General features: G+C 43.6%; 1 protein-coding gene across 3 annotated transcripts in view; it reads left to right on the forward strand.

The window, feature by feature from the left end:
* Nucleotides 1-15,623, forward strand: part of LOC147262372 (uncharacterized) — a 37,596-nt gene that overhangs the window by 8,110 nt on the left and 13,863 nt on the right. The window contains exon 4 of one of the 3 annotated variants that reach the window (XM_086201167.1): nt 9,280-11,656. The exons of 1 other annotated variant lie outside the window; for it this stretch is intronic. In XM_086201167.1, coding sequence (XP_086057293.1) covers nt 9,280-9,341 — 62 coding nt within the window. In that variant the 3' untranslated portion in view covers nt 9,342-11,656. Of the gene's footprint in view, nt 1-486; nt 613-9,279; nt 11,657-15,623 lie in introns of those variants that run through there. One more of the 3 variants, XM_086201168.1, reaches the window with a different exon arrangement.

The raw sequence follows: 15,623 nt of genomic DNA on the forward strand, positions 1-15,623 counted from the left end.
CAAGTTTACATCGTGTCCATGCTCGGGCAACATGCTGAAGTCCACCTCTTCGTACCACGTGAGAGCCAAGAAAGCTCACCTGTGTTGACAAGATTCACCGTGTCTCACTTGAGTGAAGTTGAGCAGATATTTTGCCGACTGACTGAAAAGTTACCATTTGATTTGAGACCAAACAACCATGTAGAGCTTCTCAAACTGTATGGAAGTCTACAAATAGAACACAGACGCAGTTTCACACCATTTCTACAGTAACTCTAATTGCAGGGACAACTTTGAAATCCTCATTTGGGTGAGGGTTGCCAAACAACCACCAAACAACCGAACTGACAGAGTCACACAATCCTCCTCTCTCTGTGAGCTCATTGTTGTGTCTCAACAATATGGCTCATTAATTCAACTCACAACAAACACTTTTTTTGGAATCGTGCATCTACCTAACAATGACTTTTCTCAAGGTTTTTTTTTTTTCTTCTTCTTTTTTTCCAGGTCTGCTTTTGATTTCACACTGAAATAAAACAAAAGGCTGCCTGGAAATCATACAAATGCTCCTGCAACTCACTCGCAACGTTGTAAAATATATGCAAGTTGTAATGAACACAACATGTAAAAACCAACCAACGACTCCAAGAGGCTTAATCGTGCACACGCTGTGATATGATGCCAACTTTCATTCTGACAATAAACGGGATGTTTACTTCGATCTGGTTCCCTTTTCAGAAGGCATTTGAAGGTCTGAGGGGAGAGGCTGTGACAGTGACGGATGAGGGCTCTCTTCTCCTTCTCCTCCCTGTTCCCTTTGGTATTATACGACAAGACAATGCTGCCATGTTGCAGGGCCGCATCCAGTATTCCCCGATGAAAGAGGCTGGATGTTGCTGATGCTCATAGGTTCTTTCAGCCAGCGAGCAGGCCCCGCCCTGCACCCCAGCCAATAACAAAAGACCCTGCTGCTTGCTCTGACTGATTAACCAAACAAATGCCACTTGTGACACAAAACATGTCTGTAAATGCACGTGGGCATTCCTAACATGCCTGCCTGTTTGTATGACGGGGGTTCAGAGGGGTTCACGCATTTGTGTGTGTGGGTGTGACTGAGGACAAATGAGCTGCATGGACGCTGCCAGCGAATGGCCTGAGTGAACTCAGCATCAGAGGTTGGAGTGGTTGCTGCACCTAAGTAGGCCTACATAGAGGGTCCTGGTTGACTGCCCAGCCTGGACTCCAGTTCCTCTCACGGGTTCCCGGGTTCCCTGCTCTGGCTCGGTAACACCAGACAAATGGATGGAAAACACAAGAAGTTCTGCCTTGTGGTTGTCTCCCCCTGCCAATAAAGTTTTTACAAAATATCATGATGTTACAGTGATGGTGACATTTGGGATGTAAAATGCCATCATTTGACATCACCATAAAAGTCCATCGTGACTTTGACCTTTGACCACCAAAGTCATCCCCAGCCTGGGGTGCAACATCATACAAATGACTTTCTTAGGTGGTTAAGTGGCCGAAGATATTGGAAAAACACCTGATCTGCCGCTGTTAAAGGACAGGAAAATGCTGGTGCGGACTCATAATAATCCATCATCATCAACATCATCAATAATCATCACAACAAACAACAAGTGCCTCTTGAAGAATTTAATTCGTAGCATCATCTAGCCATGTCTAAAACTTTCTTTAAAACATAACATACAAATTCTACCCACTTTTTGCAGCAGCTGATAGTGTGAGGGTGGTTTCACACCAAATCTGGCTCGGTTGTGGCGTCTTTGTGCAACATATTCACACCCCCCCTCATCAGACTACAACGCAAAACCAAGCTGTTACACACAGGTTGTTGCACCCCTCAGGAAAGGTTTGTAAAGGGCCTCTCAGCAGTCTGTCTTCCATGTTATCTGTTGTTAGCTGAATGCTACATGCTAAACTACAACAGAACGCAGTGAGGACTGTGCATTTTTCTCGTTACCGTCGCTGTGGGTCCTTCCCACTGAACAAAAGTCAAAAGGACTTTATTGGATTTTTGATCACTGACAAACTCAGTTTGGCCACTTGTCAGTGATTCAGGGAGGTGCTCGCTGGCGTATTTTTTCTACCACAGAACAAAACACCTAAATATTTTAAACTGGTGGGAACTACAGACATTATTTCAGACATTTAATAAAAACAGAACTGATTAACAAAAATCCATTGACTTCAGGACAGAGGAACCAGATGTTCAACAATCATCCTGGGTTTCAAGTTTTAGAACTCGTTCCTAATCCACGATCAAGTTCTCCGTTCCGTGGGTTCTCCTGCTCTGACCCTTTCTGTCACCTCACTGTGAAGTCGGGTTTGCTGTTCCTCTGAAAGTTACATTTTTTTTTATTTCTGGGACAAGCAGCTGCAGCACAAACCTCCTGCGGCTAAAATGCACCGACCCCATTCAAATGCATGTGAGGACCGCTGTCCTCGCCACAGCACCCGATCCAGTGTGAACGCAGCCTGAAGCAGCTGTGGGATTTTCTCTCAGTTGCACAACCGAATCACTTTTTTAATGATTGCACAGAGGAAAAAGAAGGGAAAAAAAAGATGCAAAGACATACAAAAGCTATTCTCTTGTTTTATGAGGCCATGATGGGAGGTTTCCTTCTGATGTGGCTATTCAGCGCAAGAACACACTTTTGATGTGAAGGTTCGTAAACATACGTGTGTGTGTGTGTGTGTGTGGCATAGAGTTGAAACTGTGTGTATGAGTCCTTTCTTCCCTGTTAATTCTTCTAATTAAGAATCGTACTAATAATGCACCTCCTAAATGGCACAAATGATTCTGATGACACGGGGGTCGAATCCTGCGTCGTTATGGAACGATTACCATCAAATTGGTGTTAATCTGAGGGGAAAGGACAATGGAGTGATTCACAGGAAAAAGTCTGAATGGGAAAAAAAAACGATTATAGGAAGCAACTGAGAGAGTACTTGACTTATAAAAGAGGTGACAGAGGTGCTATAGAGGAGCTGGATGTGACGCAGAGGTGAACACACACGTAGCGTAGCATAGACACAATGGTGTCCCCCACCCCCAGATGACGTCTTTTCCACCTCAGTGCCTCCCACAGATGAAGAGGCAGCTAATTTACGCGGGGCCAGTGACATCAAGCCTCGTCAGTCAAGAGCTCGTCGCTATTCTTCCTCGCCTGGTGATGCGCGGGGACGAACACATTTTCAGATCTCTGACCTCGCTGTTGTCCGTTCTCCATTCTCACAGACCACAAGCTGTAGCCGCACGCGCAGAGCGTCAAAGTCACAGTCGTTTCCATCCAGAGCCGCTAGCAACCATCGATTTGATGGATTATTGGTTAGATCAAACAGCTGATCTGTTTTTTTAACACATAAATCAACAACAGAATATTCACAATTATTTTAATTTGATCAACTTTCTGATATTGAAGGTTATTTATGAAGAAAAAAATAGAATGTTTGAAACAAAATGCTCCTTCAGAGCCGTTAACATTTTAAAGGAATACCACCTCCCTCCTTTTCTAATGAAAGTGGATGCCTGGTGAAGTTTACTGCTGGAGTTTCGCAGGAAAAGGCAGCGCAGCGACCTCCCAAATAATTACCATCAATGGAGACTAGCTTTCAGATGTAAAAAAAAAAACACACAATAAAAGTCAATTACATGTCTGAAGTTATCCAAGTGTCCAAAGCCTTCACGTGCCCGTTTGTTCTCTAATTATAACCACGTCAAAAAAATTAGTTTCGAGCAGCCATGCACAGCGCAACCCACTGAAATATCCTGTCTCAAGCACGCGAATTAGAAGACTTCTCCTTTGTGTGGACTTGACTTGGACCTGTAACTCAGTACCTGGTGCAGCCTTCAAGTCATGTGTCCTACAACGGCTCAGTCACTCACACATGTGAACACAAATGGGCAGCAGCTGCAACGTCTCATCGTTAGCGCCGATGTTAGCGAGCTAACGCTAGCTGTCTCTGGCTTGCTGTCCTTCCTGGTGCTTTTATATCACTGTGGTGCTCCTGTGTCATGCAACATGGATTTTACACAGTTTAACACCCTTTTTGGTCCATGCGGAGTGCTCCCATAAATGATTTTGGACCTACAGATTTGTCCTGTCTCAACAAATCTACTATCAAATTTGTTAGCCAACTTTTTTACTGATTCACTTTGATTCATTTTATAGATTTTTGTTGTGGACCTAGTTGCCATCCATGAGGCAACTTTCACATAAATTTTGGGCACTGGCTGGATTTCTAAACTCACTCAGTGGTAAATACAAAGTAAACTAGCAGCCATTTCAATTTAACTTTAGTTCCATGCGACACGAGGCACAAACATAGCGAGTCTATGGGATCGTACTATTATTGCAGAGCTAATAACCACAGTGTCGGTGCCGTGAGGGAGAGGAGAGGTGAAGAGTTTATTGGTGACAAAAGGGAATTTATACTTGAAGCAGCCATGGCAAAACTAAATTGGAATAGCTGGTTTTCAGACCAATAGAGGGCAGTCTACTGGGTGTTTCTATCAACCCCAAAGATTGCATGATGTTACATAAAGCTGCCACAAAACAGCGACTGAAGAAAGTCAAAACTTGGCACTAAAATATCCGAGTTATGAGGTTTAGTTCCTCTTTAATATTTTCAAAAAAAATTGAGGATAAAGATTACAATTTTATAAATAAAACGCATTTTTATCTCTTCCTGTGATAAGAAATTAAAATCTAGGATACCGGCACCCTTTTTTTTTCTTTCATTGGATACGCACCCAAACTACAAACTCTGTCACTGTTACCGAGTGAGGATGCTTGTTTTCTCTCTGCAGATAAAATCAGAGACATGATGAAAATCAATGTTTTATAACAGCAGACATCAGTGTGGCAAATAAGGGTAGAACCATGTGTGTGTTCCTGAGAGCGAGCATGTGACACCTCCCAATCCTCTGACGTCAGATGTTATTCACCAGGAGCCTGAACGTGGATGCTGGCAGTGAGCTCAATACGGGGAAAAGCCTGGAAGATGTTATTATTATCATCCAGCGGCGAGTGAATGACACAGTGACACGCACTCAGCAGCAGTGACGCAGGGGCTTTTCATCAGTCTTCCACTTCAGGTCCTGGAAACAAAATGCAGCAAGTGGGGGGGGGGGGGGGGGGTGGCAGTCCTCAGCCTTCTCCAGGTCTTGAATAATTAAGCAGTGTTGCGCAGTTCACTGAGCAAAGCGCTTGAAGACTATTTTTAGCCCCCATGAGCAACGCTCGCTGGGCATGACTCATTAGAACGTAAGAGGAGGAGCTCACGGACAGGACAACAGCAAACATAAAGCTACGTCAGCGCACTTTCCAGCATATCTACATACACACAGAAACCTTGTCTTGTTTTCAGGCCACACACACACACACACACACACACACACACACACACACGCTTGTTCTTGACCCTGCATCATATTTATAGAGGCACACACACATACAGTCACATGGTGGCAGTTATGTCCCTCTGGCCAAAACAATGAACCCAACATCGCATACAAGAACACTGTCAAAAATCTTTGTGGTCGAGTCCGTCAAAAATATGTCATAAGTTTTAGTTTCGTGACACTTTTAGAGCTCTGTAGATCATCAAAATTTTCTAAAATGAGAGCCAATAAAAAAAGATGCACATCTGACAAAGGGAGCTTCTGTTCTTTTCTGACAAATTATTTTATGTATTTTTTTCCCCACTACACCAGCTACGACAGTGCTGCAGGAATGACTTGCTTTTTGATGACCAACCTGGAAGTTAGCGTCACCATGGGAACCTTCGGGCTTCTTCTTCTTTTTTTTTTTTCCCCCTTCAATTTGATGTTTTATGTCTGCGATAAACCACTTAAAAAGCTCTGAAATTCACCAGTGGGGTTTCACTCGCTGGAGAGAAGCAACATCCTGTAGGACTGCGGGACTCGCATTCAATCCCAACGTGCAAACAAGTGACCCAGAAAACTGCTGATGTTCATGAGTGGAGATGACACATTTACCGTGGATTGCATCGTGACGGAGCACTTCCAGACTGACTGTATCTGCTACAGTAAATGAATCAATGTGACATTTTGACATTCTCGGTCCCCAGAGGTTAAATCCTTACATTCAGCACCAACAGCAGAGAAACTATTTGAGATCTGCTGAATTAAATTACATGAACTTTGACAATAATAATAATAATAAAAAAGAAGCAGGATGATAATACCAGTGTAATCTCTTAATGTTTCATGCAGCACCATCAGCAGGTTGGTCAGACTAAGCAAGCTGATTGGCTACTGGTTTACCTGCAGCGCCACTACTTAAATAACTCCTTTTATCCATGTCTCTGCTAACGACTGCTAGCGGTGGTGCGAGGCAGAAAACCCTCAAAAGTCCAACGCACCCTTTTGCCTGCGTTATTAGAACTCAGGTTGTGCTTACGGTGGTTTGAAAAAAACGAGTGAAAATTACAAGTTGTATTCCAGACTGGGAGCTGCGATTTGATGCGGCGCTTCAGAACTTAAGTCAACAAAATAAAATGGAGCTGAACCGCTTCCCCTCAGTGAGTGCATCACACAAGTTAGCATGAACATTAGCTTAAGTTAGCTAGCTGCATAAACAGAACCTAAGTAGCATCTCTGTTGCCTGGCCACTCCTCAGGGTTGACCCACGTGCTGAGGAGTAAACTCGCTGTCATCATATAGAAGAGTTCAAATTAACATGTGTAACTAATTAGAATTCACACCCTCGCGTGCACTTTTGTTCTCAAACACAACTGCGATAAAAACCCTCTAAATATGCATTTTTACGTCCTCACCTTTCCACTAAAAACACTAGAATTTCATGCTTGAGTACACAATGTTCCAAGAAATACATTAATCTACATCATAAAAGAGACGATATGCATATATGTAGGACTTATAAAGTCAATGAAGATGTCTCTCCCCCCCTCCAGCTTCTTCTGACCTGCATTTGTGCTCTGGCCTACCACTGAACCCCAAAGCCTGCTGGGTAGAAATCATTCACAGCAGCCTGGCAGGCTGCTATTGGCTTACTTCACAGCTTAGATGTATATAGGTTAGTTATATATATGGTCTATATATGCACACAGTCTTAGCAAGTCCCAAGTCAGTGTGATAAAGTTGCAGGCCAGTGTTTTCTTCCTGCGTCTCCCATTTGTCCTCTCCGCTTCACTAATCAGCACAATCCATGCTGTCATATCATGTCTTATCATGCTGCTGCCAAGGTTTTTAAAGAGTTCATGTGGAATATCACATCGCAGGGTAGGAGAGCGTGTGTGTGTGTGTGTGTGTGTGTGTGTGTGCGTGCGTGCGCTCATACATGTGTGTATGCGCCTGGGTGATGAGGGAATTTATTAAAAACTCGCTCTGTAATGATGACTCGCTCTTATCTTGGGAGCACACACATGAAGTTTGCCTCCCCATGATGTCATCAGCTAAGTGACTCCGGGTCTCAGCAACGGGTTGACCAGAAATGATGTCACTCCCCTTGTGTGACCTCAAAAGCATATAAAAGGGAACTAACAAGCAAAAAGTATACAACAAGAAAAACCTGATTTCATATCTACAGCAAAAGTTGAACGACTCCATTGTGAAAGGCAGCAAAGGTGCAAAAGAGGACACAACGTAGCTCTAAAGGGCCGGCGAAATGGCAACAATGAGCTGCGTTGGTTAATCCGTGGACTTTGTTTACCACGTTGTTCCCTCTGTTTATAGCTCCGTCTCTCACAATTAGGGCGTTACCAAGAGAGGAGGAGAAAGAGCAGCCTGGCTTTACATCACACTCAGACCAGGTCGGGACCATTTTAATGAGATTAATAGGAACCTTATAGAAACACACAGTTAGAGAAGCATTGACCTCCTGGGATGTGGTAGCGCTAGCGCTAGCTCTAGCTCTAGCGCAGTAAACATCCAAAACAGCGGATTCATCTCAGTGAATGTGCACAGCCCTGGCATCAAAACATCAGCAAATACACAATCAATAAGAAAATCCATTGCTAGGCCATTGACAATTTCATTTATAATTATCATGTGCTATGATAGCAGCAAGCTAACATGCCAGTTGCATGAACACGCCCCAATAAAGATGCCTTCATCGTGAAGCTTTCAATCATGTAGCAGGTGTGTCGCTCGCACATCAAGTTGTGTCACAAACATCATGATGCTAACTTGAAAAATCGTGAAACAGAGAAACGCAGATTAAAAGAGAAGTGCGAATTAGGTGCACTTCCATCAGAATAATACACTAAACGACACAAGGTTTATTTTCATCAGAAGATGGCGCCTTGGGCAACTTTACTCATGGTTGTAATTAGTTAAGCAGAAGAAATCATCTTAGGATGCAATCAAGAGTTTATTAAAAATGACCATTAATTACCAATATGGAATGAAATAGGAGGCCCGGTGGAGCAGTGGTCCTCACTGTGGCCCCCCTGCAAGAAGGTTGTGGGTGGAGCCCCGGCTGCAGCACGGGGTCTTTCTGGGTGAGTCTCCATGTTCTCCCTGTTCCTGCTGGGTTCTCTCCGGTACTCCAGCTTCCTCCCACAGTCCAAAGACATCAAGAGGGGACCAGGTTAATCCAGACTCTAAATTGTTTGTCTATATGTGTTGGCCCTGTGATGGACTGGTGACCCGTCCAGGGTGAACCCCGCCCTCACCTGAATGCTGCTGGGATAGGCTCCTCCCTCCGCCACCCTTAACAGGATAAGTGGAAGAAAATGGATGGATGGATGGAATGAAATACACCACTTTATTGGTACAAATTGAATGAACATTAAATGTAGTAGGAGAAGTAGTAGCAGTAGCAGCAGTAATAGTAGCAGGAGTGAAAGTAATAGAAGGGAAGAGAAAGTCCCCTAAATTTTGCAGCTTTTTTGACTGGAGTTCTCAGCTGAACTACTTCCTCGCACACATTAATATCAACGGTGCTGCATTCGTACTGTCGTACACCTCCGTCAACACAAATATTACGCACATCCAGTTTATCAACACGAGTTACGCACAATGGAAAAGTCTAAAAATAGACCTGACACACAAACAGCTGGGCTATTCGATACTCATAACCTTTTATAGTTATGACATCAGTGACAGGCAGGAGCGAATAATGAGAGCGCAAACACTCGCATGACTGAACTGCCACAGGAACACGAAACAGAGTGCAGAATAGTGAGGAAAGTAATTCAATCATTTATAAGGTGATCTTGTGTGTCAGCAAAGGAACTTGATGATTTTGAATACAGAGAATAATAAACTCATCTTTTATTCTGGTGCAGGCCTGCTTCTCACGGAAAACCTTCTGCTGAGCGAGTGGCCCGTTTGTTTCCTCTCCTCCTGAAAAAAGTGTCAACATCCCTGGCAGCATCACCGCTTGTTGAGTAACCAACTGTTTCATGACCTTCACCATCCACCTGAACACGGAAACACCCACATTCACATCTCTTTCTGGTTCTCTTCCAAAGTTCTGCGGCTTTTTCTGCCTTGTTTGGCACGGAACAAGAGCGCTAGGTGGTTAGCAGCAAGATATTTTGAGTTCCTGTGCTCTCGCTCAACCTCCAAAGGATCAGATGAAGAAGGCAACCCTCCGCGTGTTTGAGCAGATTATATTGATCCAGCGAACTATTGTATGACCTGAATGCTGCTGTTTGTGCTCTACCTGATTTAGTAGAAGAATCCTATCAGAATTATGAAAGAAATATCAGCCGTACATGTAAAATACCCAGACTCCAGTGGCAAAAACCCCATCATGCATGTAACAAAAGGGAATGTTGACAATACAGTTGGCCTCTTTTTTTCTGTGTCACATCTCTTTTATGTGTAATGTAACTTTTGAAAACAGCACGGCTGCAGGAAGGGACAGAAAGTAGGCCGTAATCAGTGGCCTCGCTGCAACCATATTTCCACTTTGCTGTTGTGTGTTATGACGCTGGATGTGACCTAGTTCTGTTTGGCCAGCATCTGAGCTCCCTGCTGCAGGTTATACTGCATTGCACTCATTCGCCTCCAATAAAACTTAAGCGTGAGCCACGCATCTCGGCTTCCTGTGGTACGCCGTGCTGCAGAAATTGCCTATGGGAATTCTTGCTCCGCTGCAGGACAGCCAGAGGAACAGCGGCAGCAGCATCCACACAGCAGTGAGAGTGAAAACACTCTGCTCAGCGCAGACCTCAGCCTGGTCTGTGCTCACACTCTCACCCGCCTGTGTAGATCTTTCATACAGGCTCATTTCTGGTGATGCGTACATTGACAGTCAAGTGGCGGCGTTATTTCTGAAGCAGCATTTCTCACCAAAGTTCCTCTGTGCAAGTCCCATGCACTAAATAACTGGAAATGCTTGATAAATGAGCACAGCAGGCACTAGGGAGTGGCACTGTTTTTACTTTCAAGAGAGCCCAGCTTACTGTTTCCCTCTGATTCTAGTATTTATGCTAAGCTAGACTAATTGCCACCCAGCTGTACACACCTCTGATTCAGGTCTTTTTGCCAAGCAAAAAGCTATCTGTAATCACCTTTGATTCAGGTCTCTATGCTAAGCTAAGCTAAGTTAAACCCAGCTGTGTGAACCTTTGATTTAGGTCTTTATGCTAAGCTAAGCTAATTGCCAACCAGTTCAGCATGTCATCAAATATCTTGAGTGACACCAGGTTAGCATTTCTCAAATGTAAATAAAATTGACCTGATCTCATTAGCTTTACACTTGTATTATGGCTATTTTAATTAATACATTCCTTGTAGCTATTTACCATAAATGCGTCTTGACTTCAGGTAATTTTGTTAATATCGTCACGATCTACAAATCCCAATTTTTAATCCTAAATTCAGGGACAACTCAGAAACCTGTGTTTAGTCCATTAGGTTGCTTGCTAGTGATGAACAAAGATGGAGCCTTCGGACTCTTCCCAAGAACACACAATGCCTAAAATAATAATGTTGATTTAGAGAAATTCCCCATTATCTTGTTTTATGCAATTGTAGCGAATAATGAACTCGTAAAATCAGACACAAATAGCTCATTTTTACTCTAATTACCAAAATCGATTGTAGTACTGCTCACGCTATTAGCAATAGTTTCTGATCGCAATATTTGCCTTGCAGCTTTTTTCCACTCGTTTGTCCAAGCGGCTTCTTTTTTGTTAAGAATTGCATGAAATTACCGTCTCAATTTCCCACTTTTTTTTTTTTCCTATTTTGACTCTTAGTTAGGCTACATTCCAAGGCATCACTTTTTTTTTCCCCCCATTTTGCTGCTTGTTAGCAATAAACTCAGATGGTGCCTTCAGGCTCTCCTTGTGAGTTTGAAAAGCCAAAAATAACAACGTTTATCAACACAAATGTGTCTATTTCCAGTCATTATGCTCAGCTAAGCTAAGCTAACCTAATTGACACCCAACTTCACGAGCAGTTGTATCAAACTGATAATCATCATCAAACGATATTGGCCTTGCAGCTGTTTTTTTTTTAATTTTTTTAACAAGTTTAAACATCTGCTGTTTTTCTTAAAAACTGCAAGATTAACCACGACAAATTCACATTTGTGATGTTCAATTACAAGTCTAAAGCTGGCACGACACCCCCCCCCTTTTTTTCTTGATTAGTTGCTTATTAATTATCCACAGGAATGGTGCCCTCTGCCAAAAATTAACAACACAAATTTGTCCCAATGTGGCCAAAATGTTGTATTTCCATAATATTTGACTTTTCCATGGGAGGTGTCACAGATGATTGACAGCTGGTAAACTATGTGCCGTGTGTCGTGTGGTACTTCAGTTTACCTTAACCCTCTTGTATGTGAAACGTACACCCTTGTTTGCATTTGTGTGCCTTCATGTGTGAGTTATCTGTGCCCTTTGTGAAATGTGGAGTATCTGTATGTTCTTGTGTGTGTGTGTGTGTGTGTGTGTGTGTGTATGTGTGTGTGTGTGTGTGTGTCTGTTATGGGAGCCTTTAGGGAACAATGGCGGCTTATTATTGGGAATCCCTTTCTCAGAACTGGCTGTCCTAGTTGTAACATAATCACTTTGACAACCACAGCCATCACCATGGATACAGAGCTGCAGGTAAACAAGGGGGAGGAGGAGGAGGAGCTGGAGGAGTGAGGTTGAGTCCAGGACAAGCAGGTAGTGGAAATGAAAACGAGGAAAAGGGGATATTTTTTGTCGACTTTTGTTGTCAGATTGGTCGGGAGCCAAAGAGGAACCCGAGATCTAATCAGAGTAATTACTGGGAAAAATACACTCAGAAAGATGAACAACAAATTACATCTCACAAAACCAGTTAAATCGCTCCTGTCCCACTTAATGTTTGGGTTGGAAGATGTCTCAAGTTATCTCTGGCTGTCTCTGTAACCAGCGTCAGCAAGAAAAACAAAAACAATTGACTGCATTGATATGTCCACCTCAGGGTAAGAACATGCTCATATTTCTTAAAAATCACAATAATTTGAAAGTACACTTTAACCTCTCTGAAATGGTCATGAATCAGAGTAAAGTGTGTGAATGAGGAGAGCTGTGAGCGAAGACGGAGCGAGGCGGGGAGAAGTGTTCGTCGTCCTTTCTGCTCCTGCTACTGCAGCGAGGTCGCGCTGTTCCTCTGCTGATCCGTGAAAGGTGGCTGTTGTTTGATGAGAAGCTGACGTAGTCATGCAATATTGCTGAGTCACATCTTGAGATTTCCCGCTCGGGTGAACATAGTCACCTTGAACAAGTCACGACCTCTGGGGAGGAGGTTAAAAACAGAGCTGGCGATACTATTTCCTTCTTCAAATGAAAGTGAAGAACCAACAGGATGATGTGTTAAGATCTTGTGACTGTCTGATGACTCACAGATATCCAGTGTATCAAGGACTGATACAGCTCATACCAGTGGTGAAGCTTTGACCATCTGGAAACACCGGCCTTTGCTAACTGGGTCACACACCCTTGCACACACTCAGCTACCACACTCTGTTTTCTATAATTTTCAGACATCCTGTCTCCATCTGTCTTCTCCGTTCTCATCATTTTGCATGCATACTTGTCTTGAGCTGTGGTTCCCACACTTTTTTAAGTCCCATAACCCCTAAAACATTCAACTTCCTGCAGTTTACTCCCTCTTGTACCTCCACAGATGGCGCTAGCTCAAAAAGTGGCTAGGTTAACACCGCTAACATCCTGGAAGTCCTAGAGCAAAAGTCTGTCCTCGGCTGAGGTTCTGCACCCATTGACGTGTTCTGCTGCTCTCGTGGCTGAAGAGGGAGATCTTTTTTCCAAAAATGAATCTACTAAAGGGTCTGTTTGCCAACCCAGGAGCAACCAGACGTGGGCCTTCCAGGACATTGTAGCCGCCCACAGCCTTTCGCTCCCTCAAATATGCTAGTAGATGGTGTGTTTAGGTTTGCAGAGTGACATGGGTCAGTGTGAGAGCCAATCAGACGAAAGGAAGCAGCAGGTCCTTGTAGAGAAAAACGTCAGGTTTATGTTTGTTGATTTTCTTGACGTAACCCCCAAAGTATTCGAGCACTCGAGGGCCAAAGTAGGACCCCCACTTTTCCTCCCGGTGATCTGTTTGCCACCCATCATTCCATTGGAGAATCAGAGTGATGCCAACAAATTAAGTGGAAATTTCAAGGTCCTGTTTTTTCATTCTTGCTGCATCGTGTCTTTTTTTTTTTTTTTTTTGCACGTCCAAACACCAGGCAGCACCATGGGAGGAAGACCCCATAGCCGAACAGCATCCTCTGAAAATGTTGGTTGTGATTATATAAAGCTCAGATGTGTCATGGATTACCAGCATAAACTGAAGATAATCTACCCAAGTATGTTTGCGTCATCCACCGGAGCTAAGAATCGTTAGCTTATAATGAAGTCGTCGGCCTTTGCTTGTCAACTGGCAGCGAGAAGAAGGGGGGGGGGGGGGGGACGAGTGTGACCCCCCCCCCCCCAAGAAGGATTACTTGGTAATTGCAGAGAAGAAAAGGGGAGAACAAAGCAAAACAGCCGTGCATGAGGTAATTGTCAGTGTGACCGCAGCAGCCAAAACTGCAGATACCATAACTTCGATGTTATTTACATGTTTTTATGAGTAAGGGGTTGTTGGTGCTGGCAAGGGTTTGAGAAGCCAAATTTCAACAAATGTAGGATGATAGGCCAACTGGCCCGCAGGCTACCCTAGGTTCTTTTACACATTTGGAACAAGAATCTGCAACTTCACCACTAGGTATGACTTGATCCCACACACAAGTCCTCTAAAATGGTTTATAGGATAACAATGTGATTTTAGGATTCTGCACAGACAGACACCAGCAATCCACAGACCCTAGTTCTAAGAATTTAGTCCAATTCTAAGGATGTGACTATTCAAATATGGAACCAAAGCAAAACACGCATTCATTTGCATTATTTTTTTTTTTTGATTGGTGAAGTCAGTCATCAAAACTGTTTGTTTGTTATAGATGCCATCAGAAACTCTCAATATAATTTCTAGGAAGTTCTTAGAAAGCAAAGCAACACCCATAATTCTCTCCCCTCTGTTCTGACAGGTTCCCAGGGTCCTCCCAAGCTGTATATTCTCAGGCCCAGCGAATGGTGAAAGTGCAGCCTGTAGCTACCTACTGTATGCGGTTGGGGTGGCGAGCCAGGAGGAGGGGGGGGGGGTCAAATGAAGCAGTAGTTCCGTGCACAGTGGTAGTTTTCTCCCCCTTTCAGCGTCTCCCATACATTCTTTGTAGCATGAGGGTAGCGAAGCTGAGCCTGAAGTGGTTGTTACATACCTGCGGTGAACACGCGCCCTTTAATCATTGTCATTGAGGAGGCTCGCCAGTTTTCGTGACAGTCCTGAATGGGAGCCTGAATGCCTCTCCAGTCTCACAGTTTATGATCTGAGCTTTGCTTGTGTAAACTGTCTGACGACGATATTTATTTCGTCAAAATAAGTAGATTTTTTTCCAGTGCTGTGATGGAACCATGTGCTAATCTTGTCTTGTTCATTTTTGGGTCCAGATATCAATAAAATGAAAATTACCTTGAAATTATTGGAAAGTAACTACCTTGTTGCGAAAGCTTTCAAGTTCTTTCTACCTTCATTTCTGTAAAGAAGCGCCTGCACATCCTTTGTGAATCAAAAGCACCACACAAGTGAAAATGTAGATCATCTTGTACACTTCAGTGCTACAATGTGTCTTTAGCCTCCTTTACTCAGAGATTCAATAACGGCGCTGTATACAAAATGGCTTCCACCATCATTGCTTGGCTACACGGAACCAACCAAACCTGGAGGAATGCAGCTCAAGGTTGTGATTTTACCGCGAACATAAATTCAAACAGCACCAGTTCTGGATGTTCCGTTGAAACAGACACCAGTTCTGTGCTTTTACTACTTCTGCTGACGATGTTCTGAGGAGTTCTGCTACTATGTTAGAAAAAATGTATCCCTTAGCAGCAATGGCTATCACAGGCTAATCACAGAGTAACTTCATTAACACATCTTGATAGGTAGCGCGCAAGCACAGAACGGTGGTGTGCACTGTGCTTGTGTGCAGGCAGAGCTCTATCTTCTCTGCTCTCGGCTGAATGTTCCCACCATTTTAAGGCTGTATAAAAGTTCCTTTTTCCTCCAAAAACCCACAGAGGAAGTGTTACCCTTC

The sequence above is a fragment of the Aulostomus chinensis genome, chromosome 4, assembly GCF_037954235.1.
Source record: "Aulostomus chinensis isolate RoL2024-O1b breed Wild chromosome 4, RoL_Achi_v1.0, whole genome shotgun sequence".
Classification (NCBI taxonomy): Eukaryota; Metazoa; Chordata; class Actinopteri; order Syngnathiformes; family Aulostomidae; genus Aulostomus; species Aulostomus chinensis.